Source organism: Arctopsyche grandis, chromosome 9 (genome assembly GCF_051622035.1).
Source record: "Arctopsyche grandis isolate Sample6627 chromosome 9, ASM5162203v2, whole genome shotgun sequence".
NCBI classification, from domain to species: Eukaryota; Metazoa; Arthropoda; class Insecta; order Trichoptera; family Hydropsychidae; genus Arctopsyche; species Arctopsyche grandis.
Genome location: NC_135363.1, coordinates 18,418,374 through 18,446,194, shown reverse-complemented (window position 1 = coordinate 18,446,194; position 27,821 = coordinate 18,418,374). Strand labels below are relative to the sequence as shown.

General features: G+C 35.0%; 1 protein-coding gene across 3 annotated transcripts in view; it reads right to left on the bottom strand.

Annotated features, from left to right (window-relative positions):
* The window catches only part of ssh (Protein phosphatase Slingshot), a 132,460-nt gene that overhangs the window by 6,669 nt on the left and 97,970 nt on the right, over window positions 1-27,821 (bottom strand). For 2 of the 3 annotated variants that reach the window (XM_077438294.1, XM_077438295.1), the window contains 3 exons: window positions 25,014-25,176; window positions 13,876-14,054; window positions 9,889-9,954 (listed from right to left, as the gene is read on the bottom strand). In XM_077438294.1, the coding sequence (XP_077294420.1) occupies window positions 9,889-9,954; window positions 13,876-14,054; window positions 25,014-25,176 (408 nt within the window). Of the gene's footprint in view, window positions 1-2,580; window positions 2,777-9,888; window positions 9,955-13,875; window positions 14,055-25,013; window positions 25,177-27,821 lie in introns of those variants that run through there. The other variant, XM_077438296.1, reaches the window with a different exon arrangement.

Below are 27,821 nucleotides of genomic sequence, written 5' to 3'. Positions count from 1 at the left end.
ACTCCTGTACCGTGCCTTATCTCGAGACATTCTTTCTACACAAACACGAATACCAAATGCGCACTGAAACGTCAAATACCAAGCGGAAGTTGTTGAACTTTCCATAACAGCCGATAGGAGTCGTAATTGCGTCTCACTATACTAAAAAAAAGTTAAAACTTAAAAAGTCATAACATTCATACGTGATGGATGTTTTTTTTTAACCAAGTTCATAATGAGATGGTTTCCAATAAAATAAAATAAAAACTTCAATACAACACACGGCTAACACAAGTACTGCTAATACATATTTTTATAATTTAACATTTAGCATATACCGAAGCAAAAATAACCTTGATGCAACTCGTCATGGAAGTTTAATTATACATATTTACATTTCGGCAACAGATCACAAACCTCTCAGAAGCATCACATATTATAGTATCGTTTCACATGTGTACCATGACCATAATTCGTCAAGACCACGCGTCGCTAATACCGTTCGAGACTCGAAACTGGGGAAAAACGTTCGCGTCCTTGTCTCTGAACCGCGAGATAGAATCCCAAGCGTTGGCGCGGATTTACGTCATCCGCTCGAGACAGGTAAAAGTTTTCTTGATCAGTCACCGGTCCATATTTGACTCGCGCGGATTTTCCGCAATAGGCGATGTTATACATTTCGGACAGATAAACGAAATTCTGAATCTACCTATGTAGGCTACACTAAAATGACACGTTTACAACGCGGTGGGCCGCAAAAGTGGGTGGGTGTCGAGCTATCTTCGAAACTCGTAAACATTTTTACAACTACACATTGTTTGAAGTTTCGCGAATCCGGCAGTCGCACCGCGCAAATAATTAAACATAACACTGTCGAAGAATGGGAAATCGACGTGTTTATCCGACGATAAAAACAAACATGTCGTCACGCCATATTTCGTCTTGGACATTCACTTCGTCAGGAGTGTTTGCAGTTTGTTGACTCGAAATTGTGTGTACGCTTTACAAAGGTGAAACAATGATTGTGGACTATTATACCGAACGAATAAAATAATAATTACACGGTGATAAATTTCCAATCGGCTCGTTTTATAATGAGCAAATAAATACATATCGAATTTTTTGTAGGATGTAAGTTGCGGTTTTGGTCACGTACGATATAAACAACCCACGTATTGCTGGCAAAATTGGCTAACACTGTAGAATAGTACGGAATTTACACATTAATTTGATCTATTCACACGATGGAAAAGTCACGAAGGATTGGACGTACTGTTTCAGAACAACTGCTTTTCTAATTAAGAAAATCAAACTGAAGAACTAAAATTAAATAAGCGCAATATAATTTTGCCCATGCATTGAAAAAAATATATTGTGAGCGTTTTGCAGTAGGAAAGCCTTACAAAGAATTGAACTTGAAGGAGCAGAAAAGTTTATAAATATTATTTTGAATAAAAATACCATATCAAGAAGGCACACACTGATATGATTTTTTTTAATATTGAGTATTGAGTAAATAATTCGACACACCATTCAACCAAAAATTGTATAAAGAACTAACATATCAATTGATGGAATTTAGAAAACATTTTTAAAAAATGCGGCAAGGGACGCGCTCGTGGACTCAGGCTGTGATAGGCGTATCTTCATGTCAGTGTTCATTCGTACGATCTTATTATTTCGACAAATTTCTTCAAATATGAGAATCACTGTCAAACTTGACAATACAAGGATAAAATATCACCGAAAACACTCCAGAGGGTGAGGTTTGCGAAGGAACGCGACGGTACAGATTTGACCTACCAGCGGTTTTTTTGAATGTGCAAAACTATCTTAAAAAGAAACACGTACCGCATACATCTGTGTGTTTTTACCTTTAACGTTTCCTCTACTGTGTAGTTAAAAACAGATTATGGATATACTCATGTATATAGATAACAATACAAATACAATTAAATTACGAAACTTTGGTGTATTTATTTACACAGAAAAAACTCGTTCCTATTATCAAATAAGTTGCTAACATGTCATTTATCAGAAACTCATAGTGAAAAGTCAACATTTCGATTGATTAGATGCCATTTTTATAAGCCTCTTCTATACTTCACTTGGCTCTTTCGCCTGGTTGATATACAACATACATACTTCCGATCGTTTTGAAACTTTGCCATTTTTTATAAGTATAGATAGTGATAGATCAGTGACAGCTACTGAATAGATTTGATCGATCAGTGATAGATACTGAATACAAATCAATAAAAAAAAATCATGCATTTCAATACGTAGATGTAATAATAATTACAAACAATGCAATACATAGAACATTATTCGCAAATGACTAAGTATAAGTAAAGTTTTAAAATAAAGTGGCACTTCAATGTAAGATCATACCAATCGCAAAACCAATACGATGAGATACAATTAAAAATCATACGAATCTGCACAAACTAAACTCCTTCAAATGTCAAGTGTATACTTCAAACGTAGACAATTAGGCGAAGAGACGAATTTAGAACATAAACACGAAAAGCACACACTTCGCCGACAAAGTATAATAGAAGAAGGGCGTCGATGTGAATGTGTAGGAATCGGCATCCTTACCCGACCAGCATGCCCATGCCTGAGCGGGGTGCTTTCTCGCGATGCAGTTGATGATGCACAATCGTCATCGGCCGGTGGTGGCGAGGACTTCAGCTGGTGCATCAGACTGCGTATGCACCAGCGAGTCCTGGCGAGGTTTCGTCGTCGGCTGTTCCGGCGGTCGTCGTCGTACCCGGCGAACCTTCGTTTTGCGACTGCTGGCCAACATCACGAGCCATATTAGGGAAACCATTGCTGTAGGTGGGTGCCTCCCCCCCCCCCCAACCATGTCCCACCACGGACACTGACACATACACGTACGGAATGATCAGTCACATGTAACTAATGAAAATCCAATCTGTCCTCAATCATTTTCAATCGACTCTCTCTCTCTCTATCAATAATGCACATATGATCGATTGGGAATTTTATAGGCTATAGATAAATTTAATATAAAAATACAGAAATGATGATTTTGCGTGTACTTTATGTTATTATGATAAATTGGAGCTGAAGCTGTTCTAATACGTTGACAAATACACACATGTACTCATTTCAACAACTGATTGCCGATTATATGATAATAAATCTGATAGATTGACAGATGATTTAAATTTTGAGTATTATTCAAATTAGATAAGCTTAGTGGTTGCGTTAATTCTAGCCACCGAGAGGTTCCCAGATTGAAGCCCTGGGTTGACCTTGATTGAAAAGAATTTATTCGTAAGTATTTCTGTAGTTCTGCTGGTTGGATTTGGATATTTGTGACTCCAAGGCGATCGCTTCCTATTCAGAGTTTGCCCATTTATCTGATTTTATTGTTGAAACGGTTCCTCGTCAAATTGGCAAAACCATCCTACTCACTATGTCACCACTATTTGGATATGATTTCAAATTTAATTTAGAAATTTATATTGTATATTGTATATACGAGTTTAATAATATAGGTGTCGCGCAGAGGAAACCCGCAATGGCATAAGGGGAAAATATAATTGAAAAAAAAAATCAGTTAGGTACAAAAAAAATCTTTATAAAATCTCTAGAAGAAACTTATTAAGTTGTTTTTAAATGTTTTTGCTTATACAGACCTCCCATGGATTTTCCAAGATGTCCCCATACATACAGTACATCGTTCGCCAAAACATTGAAATAATTATTATCATCACTAGTCGTATGTTACCTACTTGGGATGCTGGATTTATTTTTTTTTAAATTAAGACCATTAAAATAAAAATCTAATACATACATATATAATATCGAAAGTGACTTTGTATGTTTGTTTGGTTCGTAGAAAAAAAAAATTTAAATAAAATAAAACTATTCAAATAAATTTAATAAAATTTTTACTATTAGATTGGCCATGTTTAAGCGGTTTATATTACAAATGCCGGCGAAGCCGGGTAAAAACACTAGTAAATAATAATTGTATTTAATAATATCCCGAAAAAGAGCACCTGCCATCGAAATTCTCACGAAATTTATTTGGCTATTACATTAAAACGTCATATAATATTTTTATTTTTATTATAAGTTAGAGAAATATACATACATACATATGTATGACAAAGATGGATATTACACAAAAGGCGAAATTAATTTTCAAAATAACTTTTTATATCCATAGATCGAATTTCATACCCCGGTTAAGAACCTCTGAAGTATAGATTAATACTGTATACATTTTCAGAAAATGTAATTAAAAATTATTGTAAATTATGTTTATGTAAATAAATTAATAACAAATATGATATGAGGAACCACGTTCAATTCCGTATTATATTAAAAATTCATCTGAATTCAATGTAAGACTTAAATGCCATTGTCATGCAAAGTGCTATAAAATTTTCGATATGACAATACGTATTAGCGATATCAAAAAACCGCAAACATCCTGTAGCGATAGTGAAATCTCAAACAAAATATGTAAAAACTGGAAAGCCACCTTTTACGATGTGAACATTATTATAATTTGCGTATTTATTTAAGCTATTTATTTAACGACTCCTTTTATCGATATTTAAACACTTGAACAGCTCTAGACATGGCAGAGGTGAATCTTCATACTTGAAAACAACTGTAATGTGTATATTAGAGCCGCATTCACGGCTTAGATAAGCTTTTGACCGATAAAAATGTTGACTTATCAACGATGTTACAACGGTTTTTCATCTAGTGTAAACACGCATTAAGAAATCGGGACACGGGGTCAAGTGTCAATATTGAGCACCCGAACACTGCACGTGAGTGATTAAACCCAAGCATATGACATTGGAATTGAATACACATAAGTCGTCAAATCAATATCGATTCGCACGATCCACCGATTTGGATACGAGCGTTTATTGCGAAAACTGGATGCTGCGTATCGGTCATATAAGGAATCATCTGCTTCGTGTCCCCGAGCCGAAGCCCACACTGTGTTGTCTCTCTCGTTGCGGACAATGATGTTGATGCATGAATGAATGCTGCTTTTTTCGTATGTAAGAGATATCGCAAATAAATCTCGCGTGACGAGGATGTTGGTCCAACTATCAAAATATGTATAAGGCAGTGAAGCGATAGGAGCGAAAGCCAAATTGACCGTTCGCTCAACTACACATGGTTTGCAATAAGAATGCAATTTCAATATTTTGCATATACAATTTCAACAAATACTTATGCGTGGGGTTATCTCTTTGCAACGCAAATTTTTATGAAAAGAGTCGATCTCTTGATCCTTGGTTCACAATGAGACTTGCCGGCTATTGTGTATGGTTGCGTGCGAATTCTATTTACAACTTTGGCAGACAGATTCTAGATAATACAGTGACTGATATTATATTTTACATTTCTAAGTAGCTCGTTTTACTATGAGTATTTTAAGTTCAGTTTTGAACACTTGTAGCAGTGGCGTGTCGTGGAAATCTCCTTGATTTTATCGCACAGCCTCACTTACGTGTGCGCGAACAGGATACAAAGGGACTTGATATGACGTCACCTAGTCCTCTTGTATCCTGCTCGCGCACACTTTTAATCAAGGCTGTGCGATAAAAACGGGGAGATTTCCACGGTGTACCACTGACTTGAAGATTATTCCAACTAAGAAGTATTCTTAACCTTAAACATAAAGATATAATTTTTGCCAAAATAAAAATATTACATCCGAACATTTTGACATTTCATTTACAAATCCGAAGGCGGTCATGTAACTTCCATTGCGCACAAAATATACTTTTTTGCATGCACATCAATTAAGAATCCTTTGTTTGGCTTAATTAAAACAAGTCAACTATTGACCTTCGGAATGTACAAGTAGCGAATTAACTGTTTAGCACTTTTCATAAATTGCATGGCATACAAAAACATCTGAATACATCACTGATAGCACACGTTGACTCAGCACATGCTACCTGATAATTAAGAGAGTAGTCGTACTGTCAATTAAACACGTTTTCATTATTCGAAATTAATTAAATAAAAGCACTTTCATGCATGACTTGATAGTTGTAGAAGGTGGAACAAAAGCTAATGAAGAAATAAGCACATGTGTAATATTTCGCGATGCGCGCTCCGTAACAGCTGTCCTCAAGATTAATTTATAGTCGACAAATACGTCAAGGGAACGATGTCAAGGTAGATAGACAGTCGGTTGTTCCAGATGGGATAACGCTCAAAATCAGATCATTGCACTGAAAGTATGTATGTATCTACATACATAACGTGTAATTGATACGACATCTTCGGTAGCGTGCAAGCTGATTCACCACCGACGAACTGGTTTCAAAAGAAGCATCCTGTCGCCATTAAATTAAGATTACACCCCGTCCTGAAAAGGAAAACCCGGCGACACGTTCAACTTTACATCGGCATGATATAGTGAAGCAGGGTTTGACACTGTAGCATGCAAAACAAGAGTCGTCAGTCCGGGGGGAGGCTGCACACAACTATGCACTCGGGAATATAATCGACTGATGGCTTTATGGGTTCGGTTCGGTGCGAGCTTGTCTCCATATACAGTAGTCGTTCATAAATAGTAATGAACGTCTGCCTCGTTTGCGGTCGGATAAAATTTAAACTCATTACAAGCGGTCGCGATGAGCTTCGGTCAAGCCGAGCTTTTCCAATTAGTAGTACTTAAGCAAATATGATAAGTGAATGGGTTTTTACATATCGGTGTAAAATTTACCTATTGGGTTTGTAGAAGAGACAAACTGCACAAAAAAAAGATATCAGCATGAACCGAAGAAGCCCGAAGTCAACACGTGCGATAGTGCTGCATACTAATAGTTTAATGCATGTAGAATTTTAGCTGACATATGAATGTAATTTTGTAATAAAAAGGAGCAAATTTAATGTATGATTTCTAATCTGACAGCTCTTTAAGCGAGCCTGCCAAGCTGTCATGGTCTACGCTTCTTCAATGACCCGCATGACTTTCGGCTTTCGTTTAATTTTTATATGTAAGTAGTGTTAATTATATGTTATTTTAAGGTCAAGTTAAGTTTCAAAAAGGTCATGAAATGAAAAAACCTTGTCGATCTGAAACTAAGTACTACATAGTCGTCCATTGACACATTTAGGGCGCAAATACACCGAGTAGGACGTGGTTTTTTTTTTAGATACTTTTAAACATTCGAAAAAACGCAGCATCCCTAGCCCATATGCATGGTACACAGACCCAAAAATCAACTTTGCTTGACAGTGATCGATAACGGTGAATCCCATATTCAAATAAATGTAGAAGAAACTTGTCGGATACATATGCATACACGTGCGACATCCCAAATTCCCGAATTCTGTTTGGGGAACACCCATTGTTTAGTCACAGCACAAAGCAAGCAAAAAATAAAGAAGGACGTGACATCCCATACTACTCAGTGTGTTTTCGCCCTTAAATGACACTATTCTTTTATACATACTTCCGCCAGATTTAAACTATACTTTTGAACTTCTGTCAGATTTAAAACATTACATAATTGTCACATTTTTTGATAAAATGGACATATTGCTGTTAATGTCGTGACAGTGACGTAAGTGTATCGCATTATATTTGTAATTCGAATTACATAATTATTTTCATTTAATTTATTCAAATAAAAATATGATATGTTATTAATTCGTATTATTATTGACTTCATAGATATAGCGACATCTTAATGTTTACAAACAAAGTTTGTGAAGTGATAATAGTGGGTCGATTTCTAGTGTAACAAATTTGCATAATGTGTTTTGTAATAATAATGACTAGTCTATTGGTAATTTTGAATCGTTGTCAAAGATTATAATGGCCAATTTGACCGATCGATCAATTGATCGATACTGAAATTAGCATTTGGCCCCGATTTATCCCATGCCAATTGATCGGACCGATATTCGTTAAGAGACGATTTCGTCATTCGCTATATTTACACCGGTCATAGGGTTAGCGATGGGCCAATGAGCCATCTCTCGGCCGACCGGCACATATGAGCGAATCTGCTATTTTGTTGTAAGGATTGCAATATAAAAATATCTATTTTTTTGTGTACACGCGTATGGCCATTTAAGTTCAGTGGCGTTCTCTGTCTATCGATTATAAATAAACGTGGCCGGTTCGGTCGATTCCTAATGCACCAGGCGGAGAGCCAAACATATGTACAACCGACAGATGACTGTTGATTAATTTTTAGTGCCAGAGTCATCAAACGATGCAGCGACGTTGTTCTCGGCTCTTTTATAGACGTCACTTCTCAAACTATTTACAGTAGAAATAACCCATCTACGTATGAACGACTCTTTCAATGTTGAATTCAAATGTAAATATATCCGTCAAACGTGTACATACATATGTATCTATATATATATATATATATATATATATATATATATATATATATATATATATATATATATATATATATATATATATATACACACCAGTACAATGTTTAATTTTCATACACATAACTGTTCACCGAAGGGTTAACATAGAAACTGTTTTGAGTTAGTTTTGCTTTTATACAAAAATCTATGGATCATATTAGACTAACTGAAAGTTGATGAATTTGGATGGGAAAAAAATCATTATTATTTTCGCTCAAATTTGTTAACATTTCAATTCAATTTTGATTAAATAAAATAAAGTAAAAATTGAATTCATTTTACATAAATTTTGAAATTATATGCATTAAGTTTTTTTTTCTTCCAGTATTGAAGCAGGGTAACTATCCAGTAACTACACATACATAACTAACATTTTTGGAAAGCGGTCTATATCTAATTCGATTCTGAAATGTATTCGTGAGCTAAAAGGTTGAGAATCAATGATTTATAAGATCGACGAAAGACATTGTTCAAATATTTTCATAGAATGTGCAAATATAGTCATCTTTCCTGCTATATGCTGGATCAATTCAGCGAAATGGCATAAGAAATGTAAAAAAAAAACAACGTAAAAATGTAAGAGAGAATAGACATACATATAGCAAACAAATCTAGCGGGTTATAGGAAGGTTGAGTGTATTCTCCCCCCAATTTATTGTTACATCAAGATATGTGCATATGTATATTTTTGCCCATAGAAAATTAATACTATTCACCAGTAAAATTACGTAATTTGTATTGAATTATAAGCACTATAATTGTAAACACAAAACCATTTGATTGACAAATAATTTTGTAATCTTTTGAGCGATATAAAAATCACCAAAAGTTATAAATGTTTATAAATATTTTTTAAGTTGTGTGTGTACATGTTATACATAATACAAATAAATATTTTTTTGAAAACCAAAAAGTATGATAACCCTAGTTCAAGCGCTCGTTAGTACCCACCCTTTTAGTACATCTGCAAAACAATTTCAATTAGCGTTATTGCGTGCAGCAAAACACGATCTCGCAAATTAAAAAATTCATTGTAATTTTCGAACGAGATAAAAAAAAACAATATTCCATCCCATACACTCCATATGGGACGGTATGTAGAATGGAATTGAAAAAATGTGCCGCAGAGCAAAATAAAGGAGAGCACACGCGTACCGTACGCATAAATGCGAGTAAGCTCGAAGGACTCGAGAAAAATATGGACAAGAAGACAAGCAGATGTGGATCATTCTAGCCGGTGGTTCTGCAAGCGCCGGACTCCATGTTTGGGCGCGTGCTGAACCTGCAGACCAAAGAGCCTTATAAGGACATCGGCTTCTGTCACCTTAACCGTGAGAAACGCTTGAAAAGATGGCTCGAAAGCCTACGACGTAGGAGAGATCGAATGGACCATTAGAACGAAAGTACCGAAACTATATACCGAATTCAAATTAATCGACCGATTTAATTTGGGGTACAATAGATAGTTTATATGTGTAAGTTACTCACCACATAGCCTGCACCGAAACCGGCTTGAAGATGTGCTGCCTGCCGCAAACGCTGACACTGAAGCCCCTGTAAAATAGCAGATTAAGTCAGTGAACTGGTAATGATGGCATCGACAGGATAAAACTGGGGAACTAAAGCTTTAAATTCGCATAAATAAAGATCGTTGACAGTCTGTGAAGTATTCTATGGATATAAATCAAAAAGACTTCAATAGTATAATATGTAAAGTATTGTCAGTAAAAAAGTTGGTAACATTGCACGAAACTCATATGCATACATATACATATATGTATATGAAGATAAACTAATATTATAAGTACACTTAATTAAACTGGACAACTTTTAACCCACGCCTAACTTGTCCGCCCTTGATTTATTTCTTGCTAGGACACTTGAGACAATTTGGTTAACATCTTGTAAGTTATAAGCATAAAAATTGAAGTGGGATCACATTTTAAATGTCAATTAAACAATGCGATAAAAGCCATAAATGAGATTGCAAATGTGCGGTGTAATTATTATACATAGCAATTGTTTTTAAATATCATCACCGATAATGCATTTATGAAAGTTTTAGTGCACTTTGAAAATGCTATCTTAAGACTTGTTTACTTACATACAATCTCGCATGACTTTTATCGCGATACTATCAGGTCTGATCATATGGTGTTATGATTTTATTTTTAATACATACTGTGTTTCAAAGTCCATTTTCATATCTACAGAATTATGTACGTGGAAATATCGTAAGTACGTTGTCAATATGTATGTACGAATGCATCGATAGAAAAAGCACTATCAATGTCTTCCCATCATGCGTCTGCAGACATTCGCTGTATCGATGTTTCAGTCCAAGTGTATTTTCAGTTGTAGTATATTATAACTGACCTTGGTCATTCATATTCGATTACAATTCAACTAGTAAATTATATCTCTACAAGCGCAAATACACTTTCAACAATGTGCGCTAGTTGTAATTTGACAGCTCTGGGTTTTTTACGAATAATGCGTTAATATTATATTTGCTAGATATTACGAATAAAGGTAATGAGTACTGTATTATGTACAATAACTCTAAGAATGTGTTCAAAACAAAACAAAAAATATGACTTTCCAATTCAATTTACTAGTCGAGTGACATTTTCACGAAAACCTAACCTTTCCATCTTATCTGGTACCAACTTATAGTTAAACTGTATTTACAGTTATAATGTATTTTGACCGTTTGGAATCTAATTCGCCATATGAATGAACTTGGCGAAATATATTCCAACTAGTCAAAATATATTACAACTAAAAATACACTTCAACTATAGTGGTAGTTGGTACCAGGTTAGATGGAATATAATCCAACTAGTCAAAATATTTTACAACTGGAAGATACACTTCAACTGTAACATCGATACACAAAATGACTATTAAAAGATCTACGTAATAACGCTATACTAATTCCTATAATATAATACTAAATGATCAAAATCGTTCTAATCTTCAATTCACTATCTTAGTATGATGTATACAAGTAATAGAAACATAGATAAAGTAAAAAATTGCATCCCCAATAGTTATGATTAGACACCGGACCCAAAAGGTGCCGCGTATTGTTCAAATGTTGTAAATGCATTGTTAAAGGTTTGCCGAACCTTTTTTTACAAAGGATTCACAACAATGGAACAATGGATAGCACTGTGACTATCCGGTGTCTAGTTATAATACTAAAAATAATGACAAAACTGACGCCAGCGGTTCTCAATATATAATTTTCCAATAATAATAAATCACGTCAGCGCAATAAACATACGAAAGATAATTTCCAATCTTTAAAAATGACTGTATTATTGCGGTGTCTTTAAAAAGAGTTCCGTTATTTATTTTATGAGGAAATAAAATCGATGCACAAGGAGAAGATTCATCGTCGCATATGATGTACGCATTTGAATGTAATAAAAAAATCATTTAACGGTACAAAAAGCATACAATCGCATCATTTTAATGACTCACAAAAAAAAGTTCACCGAACGAACAATTTCGAAATCGAGCACACCGTCAGAAAATATATCTGTGCGAGCGTATATAAGTTCAGTGACTTTGTGGGGTGAGTTTCACTTAAAAACCTATTAGTGAAAAGTGTTGTCGGAACACGAGGAAGTTCTACGAAAACGAACGGAAACTTTGGCGCCTAATCGAGAAATATGGGCACTCACTCTTCTACAGAAAGAAAAAAAACCATTTGGCACTTTGGTACTGTGCGAAAACAAAATTAAGACGTTCTAATAAATGGGACGGCGCGTCAAAACGTTGCCAAAAATATTAATCAGCAAAATACAATCCGGAATGGATTAATCGTCGGCGAAAGATATGTTTTGCGCTCTTTATAAGGCATGCTAGTAATACTCGATTGGCAATGTGAACACATTATGTGATAACCTCGAATGAAAGTCCTTTCTATGCTATTCTGCAGATATTAATTCAAGTGTGCCCGAGCTATCAAAGTTATGTGCTGGATAAGTTGCGTGGGCTTTGTACGCCAGACTAACGCCATAACGAGCCGAGTTTCTTCGACAAAGTATGAGCTGATAAGCCAGCGAAAGTTCAGACAAAAGGGAAATATCACATCGACAAAATAAAACTTAAATAAAGAAAACCAAATGTCGAAACTCGATAGCAATTATTTGATAAATAGCATTTCTATGTCGTTATCTACCGAATACTGTCATCTAAGGGTGAAAGTGCATATCTGCCCGTTTTCTAAAACGACAATTTAGCAAATATGAAAATCGCCAATTAGTGCAGAGTCGAGATCATCATAATCGCGATAAAAAATGCAAGTATAGAGAGTGAAACTGTGTCGAACAGAAGACTCGTCCCGTGTGTACTGATGCTAATCGCCGCCGATAGACCGGACCAGTTTGTACTTCTACAATTCTCCCTCAGATTGAAAACCTGAAATGACCGGAGAAAACTGGCCAAGGAAAGTTCTCACTTTTCATACATCGATGAAAATGAAAGGTCGTTAAGTGTGGCTGTCACACGATCCTTTCGCAACGATCGTATTGGGACCAAGTGATTGTGAATATATGTACATAGCAGGAATTAGTAAAAACATGTCCCTAATAATATGACAAAGCCCAAAAGAGAAAGTCAAGATGTGTAACTATGCGTAAAAGCGACCGTTTTCACTTTCGTCAGTCGACGAAATTGTACCGTCTTAATAGAGTTTGAATGTTATGTAAGTGTCGTAATCCTTATCGAGATATCTACATGATTATATATGAGTTGTGTAAATCAGTATTATAATCTATAGCCTAATAAAAGTGTACAAGCCAGCAGGATGGCTCGGTGATTGCGTTTATGCTAAGCACTGAGAGGTCGCCGGGTTCGATCCCGAGAGCTGACCTAGATTGAAAAGAATTTATTCTGAGTATAATCTGTAATGCTGCTGGTCAGACTCCGATATTTGCGACTCCAAGTCGATCGTTTCCTATCAGAGTTTGCCAATTTTGATTTCATTTTTTCCTTTCTTTTCATTTTTTTTCATTTTTGATTTCATTTTCATTTTTCATTGTTAAAAGTCATTCTACCAACTATGTCACCACTATTTGAACATGTTTCACAAGTTTAAATCCATAGATGTGTCGTTAATTTCGAGGTTTTAAGTGTCTCGAAATTCAGCGACTTGTGTAATAAAAATGCCGCATCGTTTGTAATTAGCCAGGAAGGCGTATTGGGGTTTACCTGTAAGGCCTTCCTGGTATATATGCATAAAAAATAAAATTTCTGCCGTCATCCAAACGTTTCTAACCCTTCCCCTATCAAATAAATAGCCTCTTTGAAATGAATCATTTATATATACATACAATGGCGTTATTAAATAACAATAAAAATAAATAAAGAATCGATGTGAGGATGCAATTTTTAAGTTGAAGGAAATATTACACACACACAGGTAAACTCTTTTAAATTTAATTTTCACATATTGAAACTTACCCATCTCCATCAAGGGTGATAGCGGTCTCTGCCAGTACTCTTAGTACGAGACCAACGGTGGTGTGGAGATTGCAATCGATACCCAAAAGGCAAGCTTCTTCAGCCCCTGTGGTACCAGCTTGTGATACCACCACCAAATAACGGGTACGTTGAGCGTGAACGGACTCCAATTTGACCGCCTGAAATGACAAAAAATAATTTTAATTAATATAATATACATAATTTGAAGAGTAAACAAAGATCGAGTTAAAACATATCATAGAAGAGAAGTCTGTTTTAAGTACCTACTGGTGGGTCAAAAAACTATGAAGACGCTTAAGTGGAACACATGAAATCAACCAATGAAAGGAATGAAACACATTACATGTAGGCTAACTTAGTGTAACACACAAATAAGACATTGATAGTCCCAATTCAATCTTGGAAATAAAAAACCTAGTTTCGCATCATGGAATGTAACGGGATTTGACCAAAAATGTATGCATGTACATATGAATATTGATGTGGTAGGGTTGTATACGTAGATCTATACATAGTATGTAACTTTTCAAAAATCAAACAAGTCTCATTTCAATGATTAGGTTAAGTTTCAATACATTTTCAATGATTTCATGGTAATGTATGGTATAATTTGCCAGGAAATTATTTTTTTATTTTAAATACACTGCAAAAATTGGAATAGTAGGTAAAGTTGTCACTAAAAAATAGTTTGCACAGTTGAAGCATACCTTGACTAATATAATGAAATATTTCAAATTGACAAAAAAATGTATAACTTTATTATGTTCTGAAAATATGGTTATGAAAACAACACTGACAAACGATAGCGGCAAAAATGAAGTCCATATTCTTCGATAATAATAAATCATGTCAAAGAATAATAATAATAAAAATACAACGGTAGAACCGTTCTCAAAGAAAAAGGATAACAATTCGATTCAACCGTTATAAAGAAAATGTAAAAATATATTTACGTGAAAATAGTGAAACGCTGAAACGGCCATCGTTCGTTTCGACCGTATTGATGTCGGTGAAAACGAAACAAAGCACTTACCCGCAACGTTTTGCGCCGTTTACAACAATTTTTGACAATTGTTCAACACTAGTAATTAAAAGCTCATCATCGCCATTCGTATTAAACAATGGCTTCGACGCGGATGGTCGGCGGGAAAAGCGGCAGAGTAAAAGTGAAAACTTCTAGACTACGGATCAATTACGAAAATTCAGTTTGAAATTTAACGATAACTACCTAAAAGGGAGTTAGTAGTAGATAAGTGAGTCGGGTGAGCGATGAAAGCTGAAAACTTTCACCAATGGTTGTCACACTGTGAAGCTCGACTGCGCTGTCACTAATGTACATAATATACGACATTAATACAATACAAATAAAACTGCCAACACGGATTGCTATCTTGTGCGGTAAGCCGTGATATTATTACGAGAGACAATGACAACTGTTGGAATAATCGAACAACGCACGTGCAATACGGCTGCGAAAGTGAAAATAATCCAACTGAATAATGTTTCGATATAATTGCAGTGCACCTTTTTTAAAAATATATATATATATTTTTAATTAAATGTTTAATTTGAATCATAGCGACATTGTTAACAGCTAGCCCCAATTCGTCACTATGTTATGAAATTTGCTATTTATATTTATCTATTTTTGTGTATAACATGAATTATAAAAAAAATACAGATATAATTCACATACCTACGTTGAATTAATATCCTATTCCATTATTTGTTTTGTTTTGTTTTTCCAGAAATTGCTATTTGAAAAACCTGAGCTTCGAGCAATTGATTTCGAATAATTCATTTTAGGGCGGTTGATTTTGAGCAATTTACCTAGAACTAGCTCGGGGGCTCAAAATTTAAATTATTCTAAAATAGAGGGATTGGAGATTTCACTCCGTATATATGGTAGATCATATCCTAGAAGTAAGAGAGCTGAATCCCAAAGAAAAGGTTCAGATTTATTCGATGTCTTTTTTCCAAAGAGGTTAGGATTAGAGAGAACCACGCGGAAAAAACACGAGAAAAATAAGTAAATTTTATATGAATTTAAAAATGTAGTATGAAAACCAGGCAATGAGTACAAAATAATTTAAAAACAAGATATAACGGAAGTTTTGTAAAATACATATTATTTTTATTTGACAAACATTTAAGAACTGTTGTATAAACATTAGAACGGAACTAACAAATTTCTAAGAGCCAATTAAAGCCAAAAATATGGAGGAAATACGAAATAAAACGGTAAAAGGCAATTGTGTGCGATTATATGCAAACAAAAAACAGACTGAATATACAATCGACGACGAAAAACGAAAAGGAAATCTGGCGGAACTATACGACCACAATGTGAAAGTAACGGGCACCCTTATTAGGAACAAAACCACTGTGACTAAACGAAAGACTGACGAATTAGGCGGAAATGCGAGCCCTTTGCAGAAAAAACCGACCAAGAAACGTAAAAAAAAAGTAGCAGAAAGCGAAAACAATAAAGAAAATGCCATATGGTCGCAGCGATGGAGCATGTCGACGAGGTAAAAGCAGAATAGCAGAAAGAAAAGTTAACGGAGCGGAAAAAGTCATTCTCGGTTCACCAGTTTGAGAGCGGTGACAAATTTAATGATTTTCAAATTAACAAGGATAACCAACAACAAATCAAAAAAATCTGAAAATAACACATCTAGAACAGTGCTTCCCAAATTGGGGGTTGCGACCCCCTGGGGGGCCGTAGGATTTCTCGCGGTGGCTGCGAACATATTCAATAGAAAGTACAAATAATCATTTATGAATATTTTTCCACATTACATATTTAGGGAATGTATATATTTAAGGAAATATTTCCCAAACTTGAATGAGAATGAAAGGAACAATTGGATAAGAACACCATTTGCCAAGTCCTTAAAATATGATCATATTACGTGGACAGTCCAAGAAGAGTTGATCGATATCAGATCAGATAATTTGCTTGAAGTGGAATTTAATGAAAAAAGTATTTCATAATTTTGGTTAATTTGGCTTCTTTTCCAGTAGCAAGAATATCCTGCTATTGGAAAAGAAGCCCTGGTAACTCGTATTCCTTTCGTGACTTATACTTATATTAAAAAATAAGCAAAGGTCATGTCTTTCCACGGAGACTTTGGAAGATGCTTTTCGAGTTAGCATTTCTGACATTGAACCCAATATTGATTTGTTATGTAAAAACATGCGACCTTATCTATTGCATTAAATTGTTTCATGTGTGTATAGTTTTTATTTAAAAAAAATGTTTTTCAGTAAGTTCCTATAATTTTGTGGTGAATATAAATATATGTATTATAATTGTAATAATTACTGCCAAATAAACCTTTTAACTAGAAAAAAAATTTTTGGGGGCCGGGAATTAATTCTTTCAGATTTAGGGGGTCGTGACATGAAAGTAATTGGGAAGCACTGATCTAGAATATAATCAATGTGGGCAACAATCCAACACAAAAAATCAATAAGTCGATATCTCAAAATCTCGGACTATTCAATCGATTTAAATTTATCTACATATTTCCTGAAATTACGAAATAGCAACATAGCACAAATCAATCAGTCTGATAATCGATTATATAAATATAGCAATTCCATGAAATACATATGTACATATATACATACATACATATGTATATATCAATACAAAAAAATAAGCGATCAACAATACGTAGAGTAAATTACATATGAATAACCAGACTTGTTCTGGACGAGAGTGGAAAATCGATTTATTATTTAAGCGAGGAAAGTGACATCAGCGAAAATATGTAACTATGTACCGGCGTTGATCATGACACTGACCGACCCACATTTGATCCGTCGATGGTCGATATCAACAAATCAACGTCTGTAAGATACGGTTAAATTTAATGCGTAGACTGCGGAGACGATCCGGTCAATGTCTATGTCATTTCGAATTTATTTTGAATTCGAGTTGCGTGACTCATCGTCTGCACTGACTTTATGCATTTACGCAACTGTTGCATCTCCACTGACTGTGTGACTGCAACTTAGCAATCATATTTTCCGCAAAATAATAGTCTGTAAGTAATTGAAAATATAATCGATTACCAAATAACATAATGAGTGGGGACAATGTATGTATGTAACGTAAGTAATCAGCATTGAATACAGTTTCACTTTCTTTGGATGAGCTTTCACTGGACGTGTTAAAATTATCGATAAGTGTTCGTTCATTGGTATAAAATTAATAATAATTAAATACGATATTAAGAGCGAAAGCATCAAGATAAGAAATAAAAAAAAAAATTGAGATTTTAATAAAAAGACGTTGGGTTTAAAATAAATTGCGTTTAATAGTCAATATTTCGTCAGATGTAAGTAACAATTTTTCGTCATGCGCTGAAATGATACCGGTAGGTTCAAAAATATGATGAAATTAAACTTGACGTATATTTATTGCTCATATGTTTTGGTGAAACATATGAGAACTCATTTTTTTACGCATACAATGCTTACAAGATTTTTAGGTCATGTAAGAATTTTATTTAGCATGAAAAAAAAACACCAGAAGTAATGGCAGATCGGAACAAAAAGAACACATATTTATCGCAAATTAATCATTACAAATAATAATAAATTATTATTACACAAATTCATTTATTTACTTCGAGAGCGAGAAAGTGAGTAGTTCGACATTCGATTAACAGATTGCGAAAAGTGGTTCTTATTAATTAAAATGTTCAAGAATACTGACAATCGTACACTTTCATAATATAATCACAAATTTAAAAGATGTATATACCTATACATCCTATAAACACTTTCACTGGATTTTTGATTTGATACCATCGCGAAGTACATGAGAATGTAATTTTTTGAAGCACTGAAATTACAAAAATAATGAAACTTTTGAGAAGGCGCATTTTATAAATTTTTCATAAAGGCATTCCAATAAAATTTTTCCAGAGAATTTTTGATAAGAATATTTATAGCAAACGTTTAAATATGGTATCTGTTTCGAAGCCTCGTATTCTACAGTATAAAATTAAGTATAGCGTTCATTCTACGTTACAATTGAGTAGCTTTTCCAATTGGCTGATCGCTCAAACGAAAAAGACCACCCACGGAGAAAATCAAATTATAAAATTTTCAGATGAACTAAAGATGAGCACAGTTAAATCGCGCGAGTTTCAAAATCTACATACATACATATGTAGTTTCAAACGATAAAACCATAGATCGGTTGACACGGCGATATCACGAACCGATAACGACTTTCTCTTAACATTGGCCCTGATCGTCGATAATAATTAGAAGCGTGACAAGTCGAACGAGCAATCGTGTCTCGATTGCTCGATACCTGGAAAAATATTTATCAATTTCTATTTACGGTAAGGTTCATTTGCCGTCTTTCGTCAGAGATCCAAGGGTGAGATTGGACGTAGGGTGTCCGCATCTCAAGCATCAGATCGATGACACCTCAGGCAGACGAGCAGTCGTTGCGATTCAAAACTAGAACTAGAACGCACTCAAAATATATAATACATGTCATATTCTTCAAACATTTCCCTATACAGTGCTGGCTTTGAACTGATCGATAAGATAATCAAAATGCACTTGACTTATCAACATATTTACGGCAAACGACCAATAGAGGCACACTGACTGTGCGGAAGATAACGCGCAAATATTCTGAAATTATTAATCGCGTTAATATATTAAATAAAGGCGAGTAATGGATTTCAAGTTTTGCGAGTGCCAATAATTAACACGAGTGAAAACTGTCAATAGGTCATACATGCAAAGGTCAATTATGATTTATTTAACCGGTTCTAAGGAGGCGTCGCTAACGAGAAATTGTGAAAATATATGTAAGTACATACGTACTTGCCTACTAAGTTGTGCTAAAAGCCATAAAGTAAATAAATATGAATTTCCAAAATGAAAGGATTTGATTTATGATAATTAGGTACGACTAGTTTCACTTAAATTGCATATAGATGTGCATGTATATATTTTTCATATGATATTTATATATGTACTTAAAGGTCAAATTAAATTGGCTAAATAATAACTATTTTTTATCGGGTAATGAAAAGTAATGAAATGGCATTGAAACTAAGAATTGCCACATACGAAATCCAAAAAAAAAGTACTTCCAGAAAAATTTGGGGTTGCGTCCGTCAATGCAAATTTATTGTAATCGAATTTTAACCCAAACGGAGCAGGATGCTTTCGCTATAAAATTAAATTTACTGCCTTGGTTACATACTTTTCGTATGATGTCTCCGTCTGGCACGAAGTACCATAGAACACGCAAAAGGGCTGTAGTATTTTGAATTTTTATAAAACAATTTAATGATTATGAACAAAACGCAACGAAATAGCGTTCAAGTAAGTGAAACATTTTTGAGAAATCGACCCAAAAGAGGAAGGAGTATCAAACAGACGCTTGGGTCGTTCCTCCGCCCTCCTCTTGACCATCAGACAAAGAAATTACTTCTCGGAATCAAAGGGGGAAATCTTAATTTTGGCAACAGAATCCACGGAATGTTTCTCGCCCACTCGTAAGAAGAAAATCGTATTCGAGGAACTATAATAAGACCGAACTTTCAGCATTTGTATTACAACACAATGGATCGTTAAGAAAACTTGTGCATCATCGACTGTCGTAAGAGTTTTATGTTTTCTTTAAACATCATTAAAATTGCCTTTAAAGCTAATTTTATTCAAGCATTACTGAATTAATTGATCCGTATTAAAATATACATAGGTACTATGTGAATAAGAAAGCACGATGTCTTTGTTTTGAAGTACAGTACCGATATTATTCATTCTGTATATTAGAGGTATATAAAAACAGCAGGACAGACGTCACTGGATAGTATTTACATTTGTACGAGTAACGTTTAACATTTGAGAACGAACAGATGCAACTCGAGATAATTCACAGCTTCTCCAGTCGATTCTGGAAGAAACCTGGCACTGCAACTGAATAAAATTAACGAACATAGACTGTCATATAAATTAAATTTAACACTATTTATTTTGACGTCGAGCTCGTAACAGATTAAATAAATGACCGTATAAAAGCGGGAGTTTCCAAACTACGACGTGTTAAGAAAAGCTCATCAATTTATTCGACTTAGAAAATAAACCGCTATATAGTAGCTTAAACTCTATCGCAATGACTTCGAGCTCGTTCATTTTTCAATGTATTTTTCTCAGTATATGTATGTACATATGTATGTATATAGTTGAGGGAGGGTTGCTGTATAATTTGAATGAAACCTGTATTCAATAAATCTTTCAACGCTCAGTTTTGTATTTTATGCCGTAATAAAATGACAATATGAAGTCATTCATGAAAAGGGTAATTTGAGCCAATTAGGGAAGATTTAAAGTAGTCAAAAACGGAAACGCTTTACGAGTTGCACTCATAAAGATATATCTTGTTGTGGCTCTCGGAGTTCTGTTTTAAACGCATGAAGATATGCTCGTCAACATTTCAGTGGAGATAAACATGTATAAGTTTTTTTATATCTTCTATGAAAAAGTGTTCACTTGGAGCACTCACTTGTGAAAGCAACGCAGAAAGTTATAACGCAGAAGGATATCACAAAAACACAGAAGTGAAGAACATATTGCTTATGGGACGAAAAGCGATATGAATGCACGAACCTTTGTATAGTCGCAGTCAAAAGGTCAAAACAATTCGAGCAAAGTTATCACAGGGTCGTCATTAAAGCAAACGGAATATAGTAGGAGACTGAATTGAGTCGCAAATTGCACCCGAGCGATGCACCGAGTTGCAAACACGACCAATGTAAGATTCCATTCGAATCACGTACGTGATCTGGTCAATGACAAGGAATCGACGAGACTTGTAGTCGCCGCCTGAATTGCCACACACGGTTTAAATAAAAATATAAATATACAGGCGTGTCGCTAATGGGTTAACGGACAAAGACCGAGTGATTTGCATTTCGCCCACTTTGTATGCACATGCACTTTTCTCGCCAACGATAGTCGGATCGTTCAACAATTCGTATTGTTTTGACAGCGTCGCTCCAGGCGATGCATTCAGTTTTAGTTATGAGGTTTCAAACATGTCGATAGACGCTAAATATCACTTCTTAGCAACTTGAGATGTATCCGTTACAGTTCTGTATTGTGTATGAATAGGAAATAAGGTCGAGAAACTAGTCGGTTGATTGATTGAAGTTGATGGAATAACTTGAACCATTATCGCTTAATAACGTTTAATAAATTGAAATGCACAAGCGTTTGAAATAATTGCTATTATAGTCTGATAGTTTCCAATGAATCATTTTGGATTTCAAACATTACTTGTTGATTGCTTGACATAAATAAATAGTAAAAATGCTAACCTAAAAAGAACAATGTATGGCATAAATACTACATAACGAATGATTTGTGTCTTGTGATTATAGAACGAAATTATAAATTATATATGTATAAATATCATAGTTTTATCACCATGTCTAGAGCAAAACAAATATTAATAACCGAGATCTTTAAATGCTTTAAATATAATTTTAACAACTAGCATTAGAAAACAGATGAGATTCCGAAGATAAAACATTAAAAATTGTTGAAAACATCGAATCACCATAAAATGTAACTGTGTACTCAGTTCATGGACTAATACTCGACCGCTATATAGTTCATTGCCTCTCGGGAAAAAATAATTTAATAAAATTAAATAGGCCACCTACGAGGACGAGATGCGATCTCTTCTTAGAGCTTAAGTGGTAAATATGGTTGTGTGCTTCTACCGCTAATAAAGCGATTAAGTCACAAATTGGTGCAGGACGCGTCTCCGGGCAATGAGCACGTGTTCCAAAACGATTTATTTATTACAGAGGAGACAAAGGGGCCGTGAAGTGTGCCCCGGATCTTCAATTATACCCACGCGCTTCTCGAATCGCCTCAAATCGTTGAGGATGCTGCAGAACTCTACCAGTCAAAAAACACCCAATGTCCAGACGTCTGCAAATCTTCATCAGAGCCAACTTCTCAGAAGAAGGTCGGCCCGTCCGTCTTCATCCGGCGAATTACTGCTTCTTATCTCATACAGCGGCGAATGGCGGCAGATAATGACGGCTAACGAGTTGTGATTTTTTTCAAAGCCGACAACTGACATCACTTTAAATTAGTCCATTTAGATGAAAAAAACAGGACTCCATTGTCAATGAGATATTAAAATCTTTTGTACTTTTATCATCAAGGATACTCGTTGCCAAAATCGAGGTAATCGAGGGTTATTCCAGCTAATTAGTACATCCTTTGTTCAACAAGTGCTCGGCTAAGACCGTTTATTACACACAAGGTAATTATAATATTATGATGATGCGATGAGTCAAAGTGGGCCAAACAGCACTTGGAGCACAAAAAGGCTGATGAATGGTGTAGATAAGGTTCCAACGTCCATGACGCTAAATGTCACTAAAGGTTGTCGATACAACCTTATCGAACAGGTGCAAGTAAAGTAGCAAAGCGACAGTAGATACAATGGACGACATTATTTTATGTGGCACACCCGGCCATTGTCAACCCTTGCGGATCGCCCTTATTTTAAATCGAAAGGTCAATACGTGTCTGCTTGATGGAATTAAGAAAATGGAAACACACGCGACTATTCCAACGTATGTAAATAGAAAAATCAATATTTTTATACGACCGCGTATAAAAATTCTCAGTATTACATGCTATTGTTGAGAAATTGATTTTGCATTCAAGTTGGTATATTTTCCACGTACGTTTGATATTTCATTTTTGAGACGAATCTCAGAATCGTTGAATTATACATATGTACGTACATTGTCTGATGTAAAACATACTGAGAATTTGTAATACCGGTTCGTAGTGAGGAATAAAATAACGTACAATAAATATCAAGAGCCAATTCAGCCGATCATATGTCAAATTTGACGATTACTGAAGACAATTGATCTGTTAACGGTCGACCAATAGCATTTCCAACACCAATTGATCATATCGAGATGTGTCAAGTTGCGTGAGATACATACATGTACCCAGCGCTAACAATTCGAACAATAATGAAACTACATACATACGTAATCACAATTTGTTGAACCCAATAAAAGTTCAACAAACGCGAAATATAAATTGAGTACGACTTATGTTATGAATGTTGAAATATAACATCACATATATGTATACATATGTATTTATGATTCGTCTTCTACAAATGACCTCTTCTATTGCACTTCAATTGAACTATCGAGTCACTGTATTGCAATCGATATAGAAAGGAACTCGATGCTAAACTAAAAATTATAGATTTGTGAATCAATTGTGTTGAAATTTGATAAATGATGGCTCATATCGTTCAGTGCTTAGAGAACTATTTATGTAACAAACAAACAAAATAAAAAAAAACACGATTGAAAAGTATTACAAAAATAGTTGATTCTTCTCACATGTGACAGTATGAAATTGAAATGAAAATGGGCGGAATAAAATCAGAAATGCATGAATGATACTCAAACGACATCCAAGAGAAATATGTAAGTAAGGATAATGTGAAAAAAGATGGGGAAAGTTTTAAATAGTACCTATCTAGTTGAATGCATAACTATCTACTGAATTTGAAGAGTTTTTGAAGACTAATAAAACACACACAACATACGAATAATGTTGAAATACAGTAATAACTCTTTTCTAACTGAAGCTTAAAGTGCAATATTAATATTGATGTGTAATAAAAATATTCATCTACATTTTGAGGAAGTTGAAGATTCTCGTATGGGTATGTACAGAGGCGCAGATGTAAATATTATATTAAAAAATAAAGAAAACTGAGACAAGGTTAACGAGGAATAAATAACTTGCCGTGATCTTGAAACCGTCTTCCATACCCAAAAATGAGGGCGTAGTTCAAAATCCTGGTGGTGATCGAAAACCTTGGACGCTTTCAAACGTAAAGTTGGACACGCGACTCGCTTGGACAGTGCCCAAGAAAGCCGACCGGTCGTTTTGCGTAAGCAAATTGTCAGGCGTCCAAAGCTTAACGACCCACCTTTTGTCGGGCAATGAAAGCCGCCGCCTCAGACGCATTGTTAACCGCGAAAATAGCATCGAAGATGGACACTCACCATCTTGAGCGTTTCCTCCGGCCGGAGAAGGTTGAACATGGACTGCAGGTGGAGCTGGATGTCACTGGAGCCGGAGGCGGAGCGCCGGGTCCTCCCAGTGCCTCCGCCCCCGCCGGCCAGCACCACCGCCGTCCCCTTGCTGGCGAAGTAGCATTCGCTGAGACTGAAAATAAAATACAAAAAATTGTTAGCCATTTAAAATAAAATGCATATAAAGAAATGCGTATCCAAACGTCAGAGGCGAAGCGGAAGTTGCTAAGCTTCATAAAACTACCGATGGGCGTCGCCCACTGCGTGTGTTTTGTCAAAAAACCCCTAACAAAAATGGATTCGACCATTAACCCTTTGAGTGTTGTCGTCTTTTCTGTTGAAAATTTCGCCAACATATCCAACTATAATTATTTTGAAATCCAATAGAAAGCAGGTATAAAAATTGTCTCTGAAGAAATGCACATAAGTCCCAGAGAGTGGAGGTCGGGGGTGGGGTTTAGCCGGTAAAAATCCGGCACTACCCTGCAGTTCGGACTGTAGGCTGTCTTCCGAAGATTCCCCACCTCCAACGCAGCGAAAAAAAAAAGATATAAAAATTGTAGCTAATCCAAACAAACCCTAGATCACTGCCGCCGAGGATTTCGAGTTTTGTAAAGGTGTGTTTAGACTCTAATATATCTTGCAACAATATAAAATAAACAAAAGAAGTCTATTAATTAATGTATTTTCCCAAAACCAGTTCCATCTTCGTTGTTGTTAAAATTTCATAATCTAAATGCCAAGCCACATCTAAAATACTCAGCAGTAAGGGATGTCCATGGGGAAATTCTGCTATGGTTATAAATTCAGAATTTCCGGTGTAAACCGGTCCTTATAAACGTAGACAAATACACGACCATTCAATGCATTTTTTTTCAATGCTAGCTGTAAAGGCTTAGCGGGATAGTATTCTTGCTTACTTCGTACATGTTCAAAATACAACGCCTTGTTGGCAAAACGCCGATCGGCGTTGGTCAGCATTCAAATGGTTAACCGGTTGACTGTAAAGTCTTCAAACGCCGTATTTGCCCACACGCCCAGACTTTCAATAATTAATTTAAGGATTAAGACGTAATCATATATATTTTTTATTATTTTTCCCAGAAGAAGGACTAATGCAACTACTATGTCAAGATCAAAATTCGTTACTTTTTTTCAAACTTTTAGTGTTGCCATTACTAAAAACTAATTTTCGATATCAACAAATTTAAAATTGAAAGGAAATCTAGTCAGGGTTCAAACCCTGACTAGATTTCGATTGTAAACAAACATTGTATGATTTTAAGTATATCTGCGGTGCTGCAGGTGATCATATTTTTGATATTTGTAGTTCCAAGTTGATCCGAATGTAAATTATATCGTAAAAATTATAATAATTTTGATTTTTTTTGCGGTCATTTACGGGACTTTTTGCAAAACTTGAATTGGTTGCGAGTCGCCAGATTACTGTTTTAAATCACTTATTACTGTTTTAAATCATCATTCTAGCTCCTTTCAACAAATTATGCATGATTGCTATACGAGAGGTCATCTTGGATTCGTAGCGATTTTCGTATCGTGGTTTTCGATAATACATATATGTATGTAGTTCTACGTCAAAGGTGGGCATATATCAAGAACATGAAAAAATTCTAGCAATTGCCAATTGAGATTGGATTGGGTCTAGCACAAGATCTATTACATTTTAAAGGAAAATGTATCTTCGTTTCGAACATTCGTCACGATAGTCAAAATTTGACAGATACATATATCATCTTACTGACAAGCTCCAGAGAAGATTTGGCCTTCCTGAACACTACTATCTGGTCTGCTCTAACAGTTCGTATACAAGGCTTAAAATTGCCCTTGCTGTAAATATAATAATACACATATCGTCAATCGGTCCGTGTGTAGGTTACTTACGTACATACTTGCTATTTTTACTAACCTCTTATACGTTTCACATGGTTTTCGTTTAAGAAGTCATTATATTTCAACGCCTACTATTCTTAGTTAGAAACCTTTTTTGAAATACCATAACTGTGATGACTCGTGGATTGCAGAAGTATCTTATATGACATGTAAATAAGTACGTATACAGATGAGCAGGTCACTTTTAACTACCGAAATCCTCAATTAAAAAGATTTACATATAATGTACATGCTAAGAATTTGGCAAATTCAACTGGTTAAAGCCGATCATATCTAGAATGACGAAACGCGTATGAGTACTGTACCACTTCCGGTAAATAAAAAACTTTTATCAAACGTAGTGATCACTACTGAATTCCAATTGTTATTAATATATAATATGTTCAGTAGACGATAGCTGATACAAATCAATAAAAATCTCATTAGAAAAGACGAATCATTCACGGTTCAAGTTCAAAATTATGCCAGTTAATTTATTAACCATGACGTGAAGAAATTAAAAAATCAAAAATATCAATTTACCGTTGATCGTTTTTGAACAAGAGAGTTCGGTGCACATTTATTTATTTCAACTCGGATATCTAGTTTTCGCTAAGCATATTCATTAAAATTCATAATAGCGCGATTTGTGCATATATTTACATCGTAATGCTTATAACACAAACATATTATATAATAAAATTACGAAGTCGGGCGCAATCTAGGCGTTGATCTGCGTAAAATATTTTCAGCGCGAAAATCCAGAACGAGCGCGCTGAAAATATTGCTTGGAAATAAAGCTGAACGACCTCGCGAAAGGCGCCTTTAAAATACCCGGAAGATTAATTACAGAAATGATGAATGTTTGTAAACGATAATGGCATTGAA